General features: G+C 52.6%; 1 protein-coding gene across 2 annotated transcripts; it reads right to left on the bottom strand.

Moving 5' to 3' along the window:
- Positions 1–121: 121 nt before the first annotated feature.
- On the bottom strand, positions 122–16,434 carry ARPC1B (actin related protein 2/3 complex subunit 1B). Of its 2 annotated transcripts, none has more exons than XM_084761811.1 (10): positions 16,306–16,434; positions 6,562–6,677; positions 5,717–5,821; positions 4,752–4,974; positions 3,510–3,617; positions 2,574–2,780; positions 2,404–2,479; positions 1,234–1,439; positions 546–636; positions 122–428 (listed from the first exon to the last, which is right to left on the bottom strand). In XM_084761811.1, exons 2-10 carry the CDS (start codon positions 6,623–6,625, stop codon positions 390–392), a joined length of 1,119 nt encoding a protein of 372 aa, XP_084617937.1. In that variant the 5' UTR covers positions 6,626–6,677; positions 16,306–16,434; the 3' UTR covers positions 122–389. The 2 variants fall into 2 exon arrangements, with proteins under 2 accessions (XP_084617937.1, XP_084617938.1); XM_084761812.1 differs by having other exon boundaries at positions 6,562–6,713; positions 16,306–16,403.
- Positions 16,435–19,658: the final 3,224 nt, after the last annotated feature.

A 19,658-nucleotide genomic window follows, 5' to 3' on the forward strand; every position in this document is an offset into this window, starting at 1 on the left:
AGGTTCAGAGTTATGTATGCCCCGTTTGTGTTCGAACCACACCTGAAACAAATGGATCTGAGTTTGAGAGAAGGTGCCCTGTACTTGTCAGGCATCAACTGGCTGCTTCCAGACACAGGCCTTTTTACAGTTGGCATGTTTATTACCCAATATTTTGAAGCAATTCATGACCAGCATTGTGCTTTTGTTTCATTTTGCAATAAAAGAAAGCATTGCTTTAAAAGGCATGTTTTCCTTAAATAGGTAGGAAAGTTCCCCGCCTGGCTCCTCCCCCACTTGGGGAGCACCTCTGTGCAGACCTTACTGTACCCTAGAAGCATTTGGCAAAGCAACCCTTAGCCTCCCCAGTCCCCTGTGCCCTCTGTCTCAGCAGCTGGGGTGAGGGCAGCTCATTTGATCTTCAGGTCCTTCAAGGCTGACTCCAGGCTCTGCAAGGAAAGAATGGAGAGGCTGGGTCTCACCTGCCCTGCAGAACTTCATACCCACCTCAGCCCCAGGGCAGCTGCCGAGCAGAGCGTGGGGGTAGGGGCAGGAGTTGGCTTCACCTTCACATCCCAGATGCTCATGCCACCGTCCATGCCGGTAGTGCAGAACTGCAAGCACTTGGCCTTGCCGCCGCTGAGCACCGATATTTGGCTGTAAGAAGGTTAGGTTTAGGGTCAAGCTTCTCGGCCACAAGCTCCCAGACCCACACTCAAGAGAAATGACAAGGTGACTCCTGAGGGAACAAGGCTTGGAGCAACAGTGTGTCAGGTGAGGGAAGCCATCCTGCTCATAGACAGGACACTTGAGGCCTAAGGCAAGGACAGTCCTAAATGTGTTGGGAATGTGAGTGCTCTAGTGTGGGGTGGGGGTTAGAAATGGGTATAGGAGGACAGTGCCTGGCACTGAACAATCTCAGGAGCTAGGCTGTTTAGACCCTGACTCATAAGGCATACTAGCCAAGGACCAGCAGTGTCCCTGCTTCCTAATACGCTACAGGGTGGACCCCAGCCTGTGGCTGGTAGCTTTTGGGTTTTTGGAGGGCCCCCCATACTTGTAATCTAGCAAGATACCTACCCCCAAGAAGCTCACCACCACTCACTTCTGCGTCCTAGAGGTCCCACCATGCCTAGGTACCCCCAGACAGCAAGATATGTAGATCCAGGCTGACTGCTAAGTGCCTATTGAGTGCCACAAGGAAGTCTGTCCCGTCCCAGCCCTCTGAAGTGGTCCTTGGGTCTCTAGAAGCACCTGACGCTATTCTTGTGCAGTGAGTCCAGGCCAGCACCCGTGGCCGCACCGCCCTCAGAACTGGCCTTCTTGTCGAGGTTCTGGAAGCGCTCGCGGGCTGTCAGGCCACGCTGGGAGCTCTGCTTGGGCACATCCAGCCGACCACCAAAGCTCAGTGTCCCTGCAGCATTGTCATAGGTAAACAGCACCGGGAAGCAGTCGTGGCCCTGAGGAGGAACAAGAGTGCCATTGAAGCATCATTTGAGGAGGAGACTTAAGAAACTGAGGCTAGAGATGAGACATGGCGGTGAGGGCATCTGGCAAACTCTGAGGGCTGCCAGGAGACACATACTCCAGCTGGGACCCAGAGAGAGAGGGACCCAACCCTAGACCTTTCAAGTAGGGGCATATGCGAAGACTGTCCTCTCCCTGCCCCAGCAAGGTCAGCTTCTACCTGATGCTTGCTTGGAACCCTTTTCTTGGACAGACCTCCACCTCCAGGCAGAAAACAAGATCTGGCACCGCCATATTAATAGAAGAGTAAAAACAGGGCATCGGGGTCCACAGCAAGGGCCTTTACCTTTAAGATTTATTTAGTATTATGTATACAGTGCTCTGTCTGCATGTACACCTACAGACCAGAAGAGGGCGTCAGATTACATTATAGATGGCTGTGAGCCACCATGTGGTTGCTGGGAGTTGAACTCAGGACCTTTGGAAAAGCAGTCAGTGCTCTTAACCTCTGAGCCATCTCTCCAGCCCCCAGGCCTGGCTTCTTAGTTAGCTGTGGCCTTGTCATTCGCATTAGTCAATGTGAGCAGAGATTCCAAGCACAATTCTAAAAGCAAGCACTCCTATACTCAAGACAACTGGGGAAGCATTGGAGACAGTGGCTACCAGGGTCCCCTCCCCTGACACCCCCACGGTACAGTCCCAGTATGCTGGAGGCTGAGGCAGGAGGTTGGCCTGGGTTACAGAGTGAAGGCCAGCCTGGAGAACTTAAAGGGAAAAGAGAAGATAAGCCTAGGCTACACACAGACTGCCAAAACACCCTGTGTCGTGCACAGCTGAGGAATTTTGTTACTACAGCATAACCCAAACTATTCTATATAATATATGCATAAAGCAGGAGAGCAAGAAAGGGATGAGGGAAAAGACTAACTTACTGCAGCCTCCCCAAATGCCACTTACCGCTGCCACTAGACTATTGTCTGTGATGAAGGTGATGGCCAGGAGTGGCAAGGTTTCAGAAGCCAGCGTTGCGACGCTGAAAGAGAGACTGGGTCAGCCACACTGTCCCGTCCCCTCCTGCTCTGTGCTTGGGTTGCAGTTGCCCTCCCCACACCTCTCCTCATACTCACGCCATCTTCTTGTCAGCGTCTACCAGGCACACAGTGCTGTCGTGGCTGACCCAAGCAACCCTGCTCCCACTGGCAGAGAAGCTGACACCATGCACCCAGCCACAGCTGCTGCTGGACTCAAACATCAGCTCCCCAAAGGGCATCTTGGAGCCCCATGGTGTAGGGGCTGGCCGTTCCTCCACCTCCTTGATGTAGGCAGAGAAGATCCTGCAGGGGAAATGAAAGGGGAAGGCAGCTGGGAGGGGCCTGAGTGAGGGGTCCTCCCCCTAGTCAGCCAAATGCCCTGAGCCTGTGGGTCCCAGTCCTGACCATGGGACTGGCGGATTCGGGCTTGCCAGAGTCTGAGCCTCCCTACTAAGATAAGGTTGGGATGGGAAGCCTCCTAGCTCAGCTTCCTTGGGACCCTAGCCTGAAAGCTGACCATCCACAGCTGGTATGGCCCCAGGGGGTGTCCCAGTCCCTGCAGACAGCTCTTGTGCTCCAGCCCCGCCTCTCCTCCAGGCCCCACAACAGTGCCATTCCCACACACTAAACTCCTTGGTCCACTCGTTGCACATCTATAAATGGAGGATCACAGAGGGTAGGATAGCCAGGGCTACACAGCAAGACACTGTCTCAAAGTGAAAGCAAGGATGCCACATCCTCTTGGCTCAGGATCAGGAAAGGGGTCTCTGGTGCCTCCCAAGTAAGAATTCAAAGCCTTGAGCATAGTCTGCCTGGAGCTGGGAGGAATTCTGGCTCACTGGCCAAGAGAATCAGGTTATAGGTCTAAAAGTGAAAAATAGCAAACCTTGTCTGATGCCACAGGGGCCCCAGGTCACCTTGCTGGTAGCATATCAGGAGCTGGTCTGGAAGGAGGGACTGGGGTTTCTCCACCCACCAGTCCCTGCTGTTTGTTGGCTAGGGTTCCCCCTCCTGGGTGGATGGCCAACTTACCTACACTTGAAATCACAGGAGCCTGCAGCCAGGAGAACATTGTTGGGATGCCAGTCCAGGCTGAGGACCGTGGAGCGGATGGGCTTTTTGATGTGCTTGCACACCCACCTAGACACATGGGTGAGAAAGGCCGGCACGTGGGTGACATGGACTGCAGTGTCCCTGGGACAGTAGTGTCAACAAGCACCTGAGATGAGACAAAGCACCCACTCCAGGCGGTACATACTGGATTCCTTCTGAGGGGAGACCTCTGTGCCTTGTCACCACAGACCACAGATGACCATGCAGCTACAAGTGGCTAGGGTAGGATGTGAATTCTGGTTTCCCAGTCTCAAAGCCGTCCCTGCCCTCCAACCCAGGAGAGAGTAAGGCATGGGAGGAATAGCCATCTGGTACACATGAACAACAGAGAACTTAACTCCGGGTAGCCGGAGCTTCATAGCAGATCCTGTCTCAAAACAAAACCAGGGACCGGAGAGATGGCTCAGAGGTTAAGAGCATTGACTGCTCTTCCGGGGGTCCTGGGTTTGGTTCCCAGCAACCACATGGTGGCTCACAACCATGGTGGCTCACAACCATCTATGCTGAGATCTGGTGTCCTCTTCTGGCCTGCAGGTGTACATGCAGGCAGAGCACTGTACACATAATAATAAATAAATCTTTAAAAACAAAACCAAACCAAGGTCGGGAGTGGGGTTCAGTGGCAGAGCTCTTACCTAGCATACCCAAGACCTTGGCTTCAATTCCCGAGGCCTAGAGATGTGGCTCAATTGTTAAGTGCTTGCCTAGCATGCGTGAAGCCTTAGATTCCATCCCTAGCCCTGCATAGCACAGGAATAGTGCACACCTGTCATCCCAGCACCAGGGGACACATGCAGGGGGATCATAAGTTCAAGGTCATCCTTGGCTATACACTGAGCTTGAGGCCCTCGGGGGCTGTGTTCAGATCCTGGTCTTTTGTTTGTTTAATGTGGCTGGGTGTTTGTGAGTGGTCTCTGAGATGTGACACATCGGAGACAACTGGGTGCCAGGCCAGTGCTGGCAGCAAGGTGCTGGCAGTATGTGCATGGGGCTGGGCACAGTGTCCCGAGAGGTAGCGGTAGCATGTTCTCTCCTTCAGGTCAGAGCTGTGGGGTCACAGTAAAAAGCGCCTCACCTGTCGTCCTGGACTCCACCAGCACCCCCACTCCCACCTTATGTACCTCCACCCCCAAGTCTTCTCCGTCCCCAGTAAGCACCCACCAGTCATTCTCCTGCTCAAAGTAACAGATGGAGATGACACGGGAGCCACTGCCCACGGCGAACTTGTTCTCATTGGGGGCCCAGCGCACGCAGCGGGCGGCCCGGTTGATCCGAAGGATGACCAGCGTGGGCTTCCACGTGCGGCCCTTCAGCGTCCACACATAGGCATTGCGGTCTGTGCCGCAGGTCACAATGCGGTTACTCTCAGGGGCCCAGTCGATACCTGCAGGGTCAGGTCAAAGGGCATGAAGCTACAGCCAACCAAGCTACAGTGGCCATGCCTAGATGTTTACCTTGGTGCCCAGGGCCTTGCTCATGCTAATCAAGCGCTCTACCACCGACCATGCCTCCAGCCCCTCGGGAGGTAATGTTAGGCAGATGCTCTGCCTGGGGGATTCTATACAAATATTCACTGCTGAGACCCATGTCCAGCCACCTCACTGGGGAACTCTACTGAGGTGCTGTACTGCCGAGCCACGTCTCCAGCCATTCATTGGCATCCGCCCCTAACACTCTAGGGGTGACTACTAAAGCTTATTAGGAAGCCTAGCAATCTCCACAAGCTAACACCAAAGATTTTGGAGGTAATGCCAATACAGAGGTAAGAATCTTGCCTAGTGCTCTGACCTGTTGTTGGCTCTGGCCTCTCCTGAATATCTAAGTGCTCAGTAATGGGACCAACATAATATCTTTACCACCGAAGCCAATTTATCTATTAGTATCTGTGTGTGCCCACTGGTTTGTGGAGGTCAGAGAACAACTTGCAGAAACTGGCACTCTACCGTGTGGCTCATGGGGATGAGACTTGGGGTGTCAAGTGTGGCAGTAAGCCCCCTTTATCAGCTGAGCTATCTGAATCAGGGTTGTTTTCATTTTATTCCTACCAATTCAGTGAGTGGGTAAACAGTCCCACCTGGCCCTGCGCCGTCCCCTTGCCTCCTCTCGAGAGAGTGGCCCTGACCCACCTGTCACCTGCCCGTTGTGCTCTTTAAGCTCGTGCACCTTGCTCCACTTGGCACCACTCTTCTCATAGATGTGCACCTCGTGGTTGTTGGGGCAGATGGCGATCTCTACAGGGAGACAGACAGGCATGAGTTTCAGGAGGCAGCAGCGTGGGTGCCCGCCCTTCCCACCTGCTGTGAAGCCCCGATGTCCACTCCGTGCCTGTACCGATCACCCTCAGTCCCCCCCCACAGCAGTCTTAGGGCCCTGGAGCTCTCATCCCACAGCTCTATCTAGCAGAAGCCCCGTGACTGCCTTGTCTCCATGACCTTCCTCTTCCCCATTTTCACGTCTATTTGGTGTGTGCGTGCGCTCGCGCGTGTGCCTGTGTGCCACAGCATGTGAGTAAAACTCAGAGGGTGACTTGCAGTTCTTGCCTTCCACCATGTGGGTCCTGGAGATCAAACTCACCAGGTTGGCTTGTTGGCAGAGCAATGGTGAGCCATCTCACTGGCGCATTTTATTGTTTTTGGAGATAGGGTCTCACTATGTAGGTCAGGCTGGCCTCAAACTTATAATCCCCCTGCCTCAGCCTCCCAAGGCCCTGTGTTTTTGATCATAATTCTCTCCACCACCCACCAGAGCTGACCCAGGAGGCCCAGGCTGTTAAACTGCCATTCACGCAGCATGCCAGCATCTTCCTGTCTATCTGCCTGGCCACCCCTGCTTGCTCTTTGCTCCTCTCTCAGGAGCAACCACTTGCTTTTAAGCAGAGACCTCTCAAAGCTGTCCCTGTCACCCCACTGTACCCAGCCAGTCCCAACCAATCCCAGTTGGCCGGCCACCTTGCAGAAGTGAGCACACTCACGTGTACGGTCCTTGTTCCAGGCGTGGCAGCTGATGGGCTCCACCAGGAAGCTGTGGTAGGCCATCGTCACGAGTCTCCTGGACCTTGGGAGGATGCAGGGCAGCTGTGCACTGGACCTGGCAGGGAAGAATAGCCCGGGTCTCCCTCACCTCCTGATGGCCAGGCACGTCAGAACCTTGCCTTTGTTACTCTGCAGGTTCTTCTTTTCCTCACCTTTTATACCCACCCTCCAGTTACACCCCTGTCACTAGATAGGAGAGAAAGGAGGAGAGAGGAGAGAGACATAGAGATCCCTGAATATAATTTTTTTCTTTAAACATGATTATTAACAAACTGTAACTGCCGGGCATGGTGGGACAGGCCTATAATCTCAGCACTTGGTGAGGCAGAGGCAGGCAGATCTCTGTGAATTCGAGGCTAGCCTGGGCGACAAAGCAAGTCCAGGAAAGCCAGGGCTGTTAGAGAGAAACCTTGTCTCAAAACAATACAAAACAAAACACAAAACCAGCGCCCCCCCCCCCAAACAACCCTCCTGGGGCTCTAGCATTATATACCCTCTGAAAAGGTCCCAGAATTCCAGACGTCACACACTGTGCATCTGGCAAAATCATGTCCCTATACTTGGGATTAAAATGAAAGCAGTCTTATGTTTATGTTTTTCTAAGAACCCAAAATTCCAGAATTCTCAATACAACAGCCTCTCCTTGAGCTCCAATGTCCTTCATCCCAAGAAAGCAGGTGTCACAAGATGTCCTGGGCTCCACACAACAAAAGGTGCAAAAGAACGAAGGCAGTGACACTATGTGAGGGGGGCTGGGACCCTGAGCCACACAGGCCTGCCATTCACCATCTGAGCCTCAGTTTCTTCATGGTGTAGACACACACACCCCCACCAGCACATCAGATCAACTTGAAACTTTGAAACTTGAACAGTCCCCTAACACGTTTAAAGCAGAGCCCAGCTCAGGGCACCGCTAGGCTAGCCAGTGCGCTGGTCCTCCTCCCCGCCCAGGCCCTGTGGCTTAAGCTCACATTATGGGGCTAGGCTCATTACAGCCATGGCTGGGCTCCCACAGCTTCCTTCCCCCACACACTCAGGTTCAGAAGTCCCTGCGGCCTTCAGACTCCCCATCAGCCCTGCCTGGCTGAGGAGCTGCCTCTGCAGCCCTTGGCCCTTCCCCCAGGGCATTCACCATACGTCCCCCGCATCCTGCCAGCCGCGCCTTCATGGCCACTCCTGTCCACATTTTCATGCCTAAGACACCTATCCAAAAATACCCAAAAGCCACTTCCCCCAAACCCCTGTTCTGCCTTTCCCTTGGTTCCACAGAGTCATGAGGTTTTGAGAGTGGAGAGGCAACATGGCACTGTATGCCAGCTATGTAACCAAGCGCATCACACCCCTGCCTCCAGGTGTACGCGGAGTGGAGCGGGACGCTATACCTGCGCTGGGGGCTGGATGGCACACACCTGTAATTCCAGCAGTGGACAGAATAAAGGAGGGTGATCTTTTGGGTTACTCAGAGCTTGTCTCAAAAAACAAAAACAAAAACAGGGCTGGGGATGTAGCCCGGTTGGCAGAGTGCTTTCCCTGCCTTCTGGAGGAGGGCTCCCTCCTTAGCTCCACATAAACAGGGTGTGGGGACACAAGCCTAAGAGGCAGGAGCAGCAGAGTGATCAAGTGCGAAGTCTTCCTTAGCACACAGTCGATTCCAGGCCAGTCTGGGCTACAGGAAATGCTGTCTTATTAAAAAAAAAAAAACCCAGCAAGTAGTCCAGCAGGCTAGATGTATTCAGTGGGTAAAGGCACTTGTCACCACTCCTGGTGACCTGAGTTCAATCCCTGGGACCCACATGGTGGGAGGAGAGAATGACCTCCTCAGGTGGTTCTGTAACCTCCACAGGCATGCTCACAACAAGCACGAACACACATGCAAGTAAACAGACTAACACATAGGAAGCCAGTTAGCACCATGCTTCTGGCCCATGATACGCATGATGCCCAGCCTCAATGTATTCATCGAGACATGCCCTCCCTGGTCCCACCAGCTAACTCGGAGGCACATGGGCATGCTCCTGCCTCAGGCCTCCGCACAGCCTGTTCCTTCAGCCTGTCACACTTTTCACTCAGATGCTGCACGCACGCACGCACGCACGCACACACGGACACGGCTCTGGCCCATTCCTTTGGCTATTTCAGTCCGCATCAAGAGCCATCCACAGTGCGTTCCTCCGTGAGCCCTGCCCTGCCCACACCCTGATGACCTGGTGCAAATTTCTTGCTTCAAGTATAACAGGGACATACTAGAAAGTTCCTGGGGTGGCGTAGGACATATGTGCCAGTAGAGACCAGGACTGAATCAGTCTCCCCATGCCAAGAATGGGGACCCAATAGGCTCACTTTTGTTCATTGAGTGGTTATGCACGAACATGGCTCAGGTTAGATTAATATGTTCAAGCCTTGCACACAGGCATAGTGTGTGTGTGTGTGTGTGTGTGTGTGTGTGTGTGTGCGCGCGTGCATGCGCACGCGCAGGGACTAGATGACAATCTCAGGTGCCGTTCCACAGATGCCATCCACTTTGCTCTTTTTTGAGACAGGAACTTCCTGCCTGTTTCCCGAGCACTGGGATTAAGGGCTACCACCACACTGGACTGCTATTTTTTTCTTCTTCAGATTTGGTTTTTAATTATGTGGAGGTGGGGAAGCACACGAGTGGGGGGGGAGGGGCCCAAAATGACCAGAAGAGGACATCTGACAAATTGGGACTGGAGTTGCAGGCAGCTGTGAGCGGCCCTACTTGGCTTATCACTGCTGCACCATTTCTCCCAAACCACACCTGGCTTCCTCACAAGGATTCTGCGGATCAAACTCAGGCCCTCAGGCTTGCAAGGCAGTCCCAGCCCTGTATGTGTATGTCCTAGGTCCACAGGCACACTTAGCCTAGTGTCCTTCCTTTTACAGATGGCCCCTGCCACAGCACTCTCCCCAGCCTCCGCTTCTCTGAGGCACTCAGATAAGGTGAGTGACCTTGGATCCCTCAGCTTAGCCCTCCCGCTGGTTGGGGATTGCCCTGAGCAGTTCTGGGTGGACCTCACAGCCAGGGCCACCACATCAAACACATGACAAGACTCAGCAGCACAGAGGGGTAAGAGGGTGTAGAATCAGAAATGCATCCACGGGGATTGAATTTGGTTTTTTAAAGACAAGGTCTTGCTATGTAGCTCAAGCTGGCTTAGAACTTGCTATATAGACCAAGCTGGCTTTAAATTCGGAGATCTGCTGGCAGTCCACCCACCTGCACCCCTATATATCAGTGCTATGATCAAAGGTGTGCACCACCATGGCCAGCATGATAGAGGGTAGAGCTACCACAGGGGAGATCTACATTCTCATCCCATTTAAAGAGGCATAAACAAAAAAAAAAAAAAAAAAAAAAAAGAGCCCATATTTTCCCACCTCTGTCAACTATCAAAAAAGTACAAGAGGGATGAACGATGGCTCAGCAGTTCATCTACTCTAGTACAGGACCAGAGTTTGGCTCGCAGGGCGCACATCAGGTATCACAACCAGCTGTAAATCCTGCTGTGAGGGACCTATAGAGAGAATTGTGTGATTTTGGGTTCCTTTAAAATACAGAAATATAGGGCTGGAGAGATGGCTCAGAGGTTAAGAGCGCTGGCTGCTCTTCCAGAGGTCCTGAGTTCAACTCTCAGCAACCACATGGTGGCTCACAACCATCTACAGTGAGATCTGGTGCCCTCTTCTGGTGTGCAGGTGCGCATGCAAGCAGAGCACTCTATACACAGTAAATAAATAAATCTTAAACAAAACAAAACAAGACAGAAATATAGCTGGGCATGGTGGCACACACCTTTAATCCCAGCACTCAGGAGGCAGAGGCAATTGGATGTTTGGGAGTTTGATGCCAGGCTGGTCCAGGACAGCCAAGGCTACACAGAGAAACCCTGTCTCGAAAAACCAACCAACCAACCAACCAACCAAGCCAGAAATATGGGCTGGGCTGAAGAGATGGCTCAGAGGTTAAGAGCACTGCCTGCTCCTCCAAAGGTCCTGAGCTCAATTCCCAGCAACCACACAATGGCTCATGATCATCTGTAATGAAATCTGGTGCCCTCTTCTGGTGTGTAGGTGTACATGCAGGCAGAACACTATACACAATAATAAATACATCTTTAAAAAAAAAAAACAGAAGCCGGGTGTGGTGGCACACGCCTTTAATCCCAGCCCTCAGGTGGATCGCTGTGAGTTCAAGACCAGTCTGGTCTACAAAACAAGTCCAGGACAGCCAAGGCTACACAGAGAAACCCTGTCTCAAAAAACCAAAACCAACCAACCAAACAAAAAACCCAGAAATATTATGGGAATGTGTTTTCATTTTAATCCCAGGTGTAAAGATAAGAAACTGCTTCACAGCAGCTGACTATGATTTGGCCCACGCTCTAGCAGGGGCGTGGTTTTGCCAGCTGCAGATGGTTTCTGCAAGTATGTGACCTTTGTAATTCTGGGAACTTTTCAGAGGCCATACAAATGCTAGGGTCCCCAGACTGGCGTGGTTACAGTTGTTGGCTTGTTGGTGATTGGATGCTGTTGATTGCGGTTTGTCAAGTAATTGTGCCAAAGAAAAGACAAAAAGGTAGATATCTTGGCCAGGTGTGGTCACGCACACCTTTAATCCCAGCACTCGGGAGGCAGAGGCAGGTGGATCGCTGTGAGTTCAGGGCCAGCCTGGTCTTCAAAGCAAGTCCAGGACAGCCAAGGCTATACAGAGAGACCCTGTCTTAAAAAACAAACAAACAAATTATGGCAAAGGTCAAACTTGCCCCAAGGAACCTGATCCCCTAATCAGCTTTCTCCTCTGTCCTTTCTTTTCTCCCGTATGGTGTTGGGGGGTGAAAGGGAAGAAGTAGCCGGGTGGAGAAGGATGGAAGAGAAAAAGGTACTCAAAGTAGCAAACGCCCGCTACAGGGACGCAGTGCCCCCTCCTGGCCTCTGCAGGCACTGCAGTCACATACACATACCCACACATAGACACAGAAGTAGAAGAGACTCCAGCTTAGACCATAGCACTATCACTGATGACTTTGTCAGCCTCATAGGGCTTCACCAAGGACACGCACCAGCCGGGCGGTGGTGGAGTGCACCTTTAATCCCAGCACTCGGGAGACAGAGGCAGGTGGATCTCTGTGAGTTCGAGGCCAGCCTGGTCTACATAGTGAGTTCCAGGATAGCTAGGGCCACAGGAGATTCTGTCTAGAAAAACCAAACAAAAATGTCAGGAGAGGAAGCTGGAAGTTAGCCTAAATCATAGAGCAGGCCAGAAGCTATGCCAAAGCCCAGCTGAGATGTGCTTGGTCCCTGTACCCCAGCACAGCTCATGTCCATCTTTCCCGTGGCAGTCAGAAGTCCAGGGCTGTAGCCTGGAGGCAGAACCTACTTTGCTGCCCTCAGTACCAGGCTCCCTGTGTCTTAGTGGGTAACTTAAGACAACTGGGGGAGCCCTGGCCCTAGTCTCCTGGAATCTAAAGGTGTGTGTGTGGGAGCAGTAAAAGCTGGCAACCCTAACCAGAGCCTTAGGGTGACCGAGTAAGTGCGAGTCAGACACATAGACCACCCAGTCGAACTTTACCATGAGCTCTGACAGCACAGGAGAGTCAGAAACAGATGGGAGGGGAAGACTCATTTCCTTCTTCTCATAGCTTCTGCAAGGCAGACAAACTAGCAGGACCCCAGAGCTACCAAAGGGGAGGAGTAGGGATGTGACTCACTCCCTGTCATCCACCTTGATGTAAAGTACACAGCTGCTCCACATAGTGACGCACACCTTTAAAGCTAAGCACTTGGGGGCAGAGGCAGAGAGGCATCTCTATGGATGCAAGGCCAGCCTGACCTACACAGAGAATTCCAGGACATCCAGTGAGCCCCTGCCTCAAAAAAAAAAAAAAAAAAAAAAAAAGTGCACAGAGAAATGCAACCAGGAGTCGGGTGTATGCTGGCACAGACCTATAATCCCAGCAATCGGGAGGCTGAGGACTTTCTGATGCTGCTGGGGTCAGACCCAGGGCCTTGTGCACTGTTGCTGAGCTAGACACTGAACTCTCTCATCCACCTGTCAGGGAGGGGGAGGGCAGGACCATGAGGCTGCTCCTGCTCTAGTACTGTCCTGGAGACAGGGGAGCCTGGGGGGGAGTGTGATCAAACTTCCTGTCTGGCTCCAAGCCATCTCCTGCCAGCAGAGCTGGGTCTCTGTTCTCCCAGGAGCACTGCCCACACAGGGTTACTCCCTGCCAGCAGACCCAGGGCTGGGTCGCGCAAGGGAGGGGCTGTGGTATAGGGGTGTCACTCCAAGGAAGGGTCTGTTTCCCTCTGTCTTCTTTTTCTTTTCTTTCTTTCTTTTTGTTTTTTGAGACAGGGTTTCTCTGTGTAGCCCTGGCTGTCCTGGATTCACTTTGTAGACCAGGCTGGCCTCAAACTCACAGAGATCCACCTGCCTCTGCCTCCTGAGTGCTGGGATTAAAGGTGTGCGCCGCCACCACGCCCGGCTGGTTCCCTCTGAATTCCTAGCAGGGGCACTGGATGGTGAGATGAAGTTTCTATCCTAAGAATGCCTAAGAACATGAACTAGGCTCTTTGGCTTGATCCGAAATTCTTTTTAGAATGAATTTTAAAACTGTGCCTGGCTGCACACACCAGTAACCTCATGCACTCCAGAGACTCAGGCTGCAGAATTGTGAATGTGAGACCAGCTTCAGGTCAAAGAGAAACAGGGTTTTTGCACCCCCTTCATAGTATTGGAGGATAGAACCCAAAACCTGGTGCATTCTAGGCAGGTGCTCTATCTCTGAGCCACACCCCAGCCCCTCACTGGGATATCCTAGGCAGGTGCTCTACCACTGAGCCACACTCCCAGACCCTTACTGGGAGATTCTAGGCAGGTGCTCTACCACTGAGCCACACCCTAACCCTCCGGGAATACTTTGTGACAATTGCTGAATTACTTCCACTCTCCTTTTGCTGTCAGTACTGAAGGATGGTGGGTCAAGGAACATGCCTAGTTGAGTCACAGCAACGCATCAACATCTGGGAGAGGCCCTCTGTGTTCCTAATGAAACAAGTGGTCAGAAAAGCCAGGAGCTTCCACCTTAGGAGACCCCTGGCTGGGGAGAACCTATGCTGCTCCCTCCTAAGCCATCCAGGCAGAGCCTTAGGCCCCTCTGCTGCCAAGGACACTCTTCTCCCAAGAGTGCTGGGTTAAAACTCTTCACATCGGAAATGCCAGGGGCTGGCAAGATAGCTCACCAGGTAAACTGCTTGCTGCCCAGCCTGATGACCTGAGTTGCTGGTGGAACAAGGGAACCAACTCTTGTAACCTGTCCTCTGACCTACACACACACCACACACCACATCTAATTACTAATAAATAAATAAATAAAATAATTCTCTCTCTCTCTCTCTCTCTCTCTCTCTCTCTCTCTCTCTCTCTCTCTCTCTCTCTCTCTCCATCATGGCTGGGTACCCTTCATTCCAGCCCACACGGGCACAGCCTGTTGGGCCTTCCTTGCTCAGTTGGCTTTTCTTGGCTCTGTTTCCTTGAATCCACAGTTTGGCTGGATTTGAGACTTAAACCAAGCAGAAGTTGCCTGCAGCAAGGACATTGGCTCCACAGGCAATCCAGGAAGTCCCCGCCCAGCTCAGGCGCTGGGCTCAGAGCAGCCAGCAGGGGTTTTTCATGGTGCTAAGCCTTACTCAACTTCCTGTTGTGGGTAGAGTGGTGTGAGCAGCCCTGAAACTCCCACTTCCTCCTCTGGGCTCCACTTGAAATCTTAACGAGTTTGGCAAAGTCTAAAATACTGCAAAACACCAGTTCAAATAATCAAAACAAAACTCCAAGACACATAAAACTCATTTCTGGCAGGGCTGGGCAGAGACCCTCAGTCGTTCATTTGTTAGTGTCTCTGAAGGGCACTGTGCTCGCTCACTCCCAATCCCAACAACTTGTCTGAGAACAGACAGAACATGGGGCTGGAGAGATGGCCCAGTGGTTTGAGCACTGGCTGCTCCTGAGGAGGACCTGGGGTCAGCTCCGGGGAAGCCATCATTTTCCGTGCCCCCAGGGCTGGAGTGCACATATGCATGCACACACACACACACACACACACACACACACACACCACACTCATAAAAAAGAAATCTAAAAATAGAGAGTAGAGTAACACCGATGAATTTAGTATCTTGAAAAAAAGCAAACTTTCCTTAAAGCTCCCTTTCTTGGGACTACCTACACTGCAGAAAACCCCCTTTTATACCAGTGACAGAGTGGAAAAACCCACATAGCACCGGAAGGTACTCACTGATGAGCACTTGTCTAAGGGGTGAGTGAGTACCTGGGACCCAGACACTCTAACCCGCGTTGAGATATTTGTTATTTAAAGAGATCCCAATGTGTCTTCACCTTTAATCTCTGCACTGGGGAAGCAGAACTCTATGAGTTTGAGGCCAGCCTGGTCTACATCTAAAACAAACAAACAAACAAACAAACAAACAAAGCAAAGCTAAAAAGGATCACCAGAAATCTCCAGAGCTTTGCTTTACACTATTTGGGGTGTGGTGTATCTGTGAGTGCCTGTGGATGTTGAGGGACAACTATTACTCCCAGATCCATGCAGATGCTGGGGATTCGAATTCACGGCCAGTGCCTTTATACACTGTGCCCTCTCCCAGCCTGCATACATTTTCCTACAGCCGAAGCCAACCTGGTAAGTCTTATTTTTTATTTTGCACGGAAGAAATTGAACTTCCTTCAAAGTCCCCCGGCAGGGCTGCAACTCGGGACCCACCCCTTGTGTGGACAAGGCCAGGTTCACGCGGGAGCAGCAATGCACACTGCACAGTGTGTCGGCCACGTATGGTGGCTAAGCCTCCGGATCCGGAAGATCCCCATTTTCCAGGCAAGGCAAGTTGAGCTCCACACCGCCTAGGTGGCTCGCCTGCGTCACTGGCCACACCGCCCCAGGCTGGAGCTCCCTTGGGCAACAAGCTCTATGGTCAACACCTGGTCTGGCTCCTAGGTCAGGATTCCTGCCCGCTTGCGGGCTCGGACGGACCAGCCCAGTTCCGGGGGGGGCCTGGCTGGACTCCTCTCGCTCGGCACCGGGTGAGACCCGAGAACCTAGACCCCACCGGGTGGGCGCGGCTATTGGGGGATAAGACGGGGCGGGGGTGCCAGCTCATTTCCCGGTCGTAACAACCCGGAAGGCTGCGGCCCGAGGGGGAAGTGACTGGGCGTGGGGCCCTGCGCCCGAAGTAACGGGGCGACACGGTGCGCGGGGATCTGAAAGCGGAGAGGAAGCACCAGGGCAGGGCCTGTGCCGCCTCGGTGGCGTCCAGTGCGCGGAGCTCTCTGAGATTCCTCCCTCCGCGCCCCGCATCCCTAGAACGCCGCTCCCACCACCCACCCCCTCCACCTATCCTCCCCCCCTCCACCTATCCTCCCCCCCCAATCCCCTCCACTTCCCCACCCCACTCCCTGTCCCCTCCATCTCTCCAGCCCCGCTAAGTTCTCGCCAGCCCCACCCTGTCCCGGAGCCCCATAAGGCCCCCATGCTCACAGCTCTCCACTCCTCTCTCATCACCATCCCCGTCGAACTTTGCCTCAAGTCCCCTGACTTCTCGGTAGCCTCAGACCCCACACACACACCGCGCGACCACCCCACACCTCTCACCTCTGGGCGCCCCGGCCGCGGACTCTGGACAGTCGACGGGCCGAACCAGCTCTGAGACCCGCGCAGCTCCGCAGCCACTTCCTCGTGGGCGGGGGGCGGGGCCTTCGGGCACAGCCCCGCAGGGACCGGGGGCGGGACCCGGGCGGCTGTGGCCGGATCCCAAGGCCCGCCCACCCCCCGGGGTACCGAGCGGACGTGACCTCCGTAAAGTCCAGCTCAGTTTAAGATTCCCGAGATTAAGTCCCGAGATCGTCCGCCGTTGCCAATACCTACCTTCTGAGTAGGGAAACTGAGGCTGGAAGAGAGGGACGCTGTCTGAGCAGCTAGAGGGCGGGAGCCCGACCTTGCGCTCGCGCTACATGCAGACTCCCCGCAAATCAGTGACCCCTGCGGGCCTCTGCCCCTCGCCCTCATTCATCCCAGGCGCCCAATTGCAGGCCCTGGCGATTTAGGTGTCCCCTTCCCTCAGTGTCCCAAAGGTGGCAGAGTAGCTGGTGTCCAGGCAGAAGAGCTCTGCCACATCAGGTGACTTCTTGCTTCTGTATTCTGCGCATTTCCCTCCTTCAAGCAGCCGGAGCCGCCTTGCAGCCACCTGAGCCAGGTGGTGCTCCAGGTTCATCTAGGCTGGTTGCTTCTGATGCTTCGCCCAAAGGGAGATCTTCCCTATACCGCAGGCTTCATTTACATGGAGACCCTGAGCACTTCCTCTAGGGGTGGCTAACATGCCACACCAGCCGTCCCAGCCCTGGGGAGGTGGAGGTAGGAAGATCAGGTTCAAGTTCAGCCTTAGTTTTACAGTCAGTTGAAGGCTAGCCTGGATTACATGTGACCCTGCCTCAAGAAAACAAAAAGCAGATGGACTAGCAAAGGTGCTTCTACCACGCCTAAAGACCTGAATTGAATCCCCAAAACCCACGTAGTAGGACAGAATAGACACTTTCAGGTTATCTTGTGACTTCCACACAAATACCATGGTGCGATAGAGTGTGTAAACACACACACACACACACACACACACACACACACACACACGGTAAATACTTTTTACCGTGTAAATACATGTAATACTTTTTTTTGTTTTTTGTTTTTTTTGAGGCAGGGTTTCTCGGAATTCATCCTGTAGACCAGACTGGCCCCTATCTGAGAGATCCACCTGTCTCTACTTCCAAGTTCTGAGTTCTTGGATTAAAGAAGTGTGCCACTGCCGGGCGTGGTGGCGCACGCCTTTAACCCCAGCACTCGGGAGGCAGAGGCAGGCTGAGCTCTGTGAGTTTAAAGCCAGCCTGGTCTACAAAGTGAGTCCAGGACAGCCAAGGCTATACAGAGAAACCCTGTCTCAAAAAAACAAAGCACCCAAACCAAACAGTGCTAAAAAAAAAAAAAAAAAAAAAAAAAAAAAAAAACAGAATAGAACTCTGGTCCTGCCACTTAACCTGTGTGTGGCATAACATCAGGCAAATTACCCTTGTTCTGCCTCAGTTACCACATCTGTGAAGTGAGACTGTCAAGCACTGCTTCCCACCCCTGCCTCATGGAGGGCAACAGTAGGCTACACATCTCCTGAAGCCTTCAATTAAAGGGTCTCCTGCTGGTAGAGATATGATTGGATCAGGACAGTGTTGACCCCAATAGTGAGTCCACTGAGTTCTTAGCCCAATGCCATGCTAGGAGCTCGAACCTCTTGAGAAGAAAGCCCCTGGGGGCAGTGCCTTGAAGGGTGGTGTCTTACTCTGCTGGCTCACTCTGCATCCTGGCTGCTGTGAGGTGAGCAGCCGGGCTTTACCACACTCTTCTGGGCTGCCACACTCTGCCTGGAGCCAAGTGACCATTGCCTGAAAACTCTCAATCCAGGGACAAAGAAGACTCTGTGTGTGTGTGTGTGTGTGTGTGTGTGTGTGTGTGTGTGTGTGTGTGCACGTGTGTTCACCAGAGGTCAGCCTTCTTTAGGCAGCTTGTATTTTCAGAGTTCCTCACTGGCCTGGAATTCAATGAGTATGCTAGGTTGGCAGGCCTCTGCACCTCAGGGATACTCCTGTTTTTACCTCCCAGTACTGGGATCACAAGTACATGTCACTATGCCTGCTTTTATTCATTAAAAACTTTTTAAAATTATGTATACAGTGCCTTGCCTGCATGTACACCTGCAGGCCAGAAGAGGGTACCAGATCTCCTTATAGATGGTTGGGAGCCACCATGTGTTTGCTGGGAATTGAACTCAGGACCTCTGGAAGAATAACCAGTGCTCTTAACCTCTAAGCCATCTCTCCAGCATCTTGTTTGTTCATTTTTGAGACAGGTTCTCATAATGCAACCCTGGTTAGCCTGGACTCACAGTGATTTGCCTGCCCCTGCCTCCTAAGTGCTAGGATTAAAAGTGTTTGCAACCATGACCAAATGGCTTTTTCTTTTCTTTTTTCTTCTTTCTTTCGTTCTTTCTTTCTTTTTCTTTCTTTCTTTCTTCCTTCCTTCCTTTCTAAGGTGTATTTACTTTTGCTTGCATGTATGGTCAGCAAGTGTATGCAGTAACCACAAGGGTTGGAAGAGTGCATCAGATCCCCTGGAACTGAAGTCACTGTTGTAAGCAACTGTGTGCATGCAAGTGGGAGGTGGTGGTGGTGGGGTGTTCCGGGAACTCATTATGCAGATGAGGCTGGCAACTCCTTTTTCTTTTTTTAAACTTACTTTTGTTTTATGTGCATTGGTGTTTTGCCTGCATATATGTCTGTGGGAGGGTGTCGGATCTTGGAGCTACAGACAGTTGTGAGCCACATGTAATTGCGATCCTCTGGAAGAGCAGTCAGTGCTCTTAACTGCTGAGCTGTCTCTTCTGCCCCTTTTCTTGTAGTTATTTGTCATAGCCACTAAAAACAGATGGTTCAGACGGCAGTGCCTTCTGCCAGCTGTCCTGTGGCCTCCGTGTGCATGCGCCCCCCCAATACAAAAGAAATAAATAAAAACACAATAAAAACTGACTCAGAAAGGAAACCTCAGACTGTACAGTAATAGGAGACCCACTCCACCCTCAGCCCATCCTCCACCTCACGGTCTACACAGCCCAGGCTGTCCCAGAACTCAAAATCCTCCTACCTCAGGCTCCTTGGTTGCTTGGGTCGCACTGACTTGTGTGCAGAGGGGAAGCTTTATGACCTCAGGTGAAGCAAGGCTTTAGAGGAGCCCGGGGGACTCCACCTTGGCCAGCTGTCTCTTCCGGGAATGTGCACACAGTGCCTTAGGCTTTGCTGCATCTCTGGTTTCCAAGAAATGCAGCCTCATATAGATCACTTAGGAAGAGGGAATTGGGTGGGGCCAGGAGAGCATCTTCCATTAGCACCTGCTGGTTCTCAGGTCCCTCC

Source organism: Acomys minous (genome assembly GCF_964271855.1).
Source record: "Acomys minous genome assembly, chromosome: 16".
In the NCBI taxonomy this organism is placed as follows: Eukaryota; Metazoa; Chordata; class Mammalia; order Rodentia; family Muridae; genus Acomys; species Acomys minous.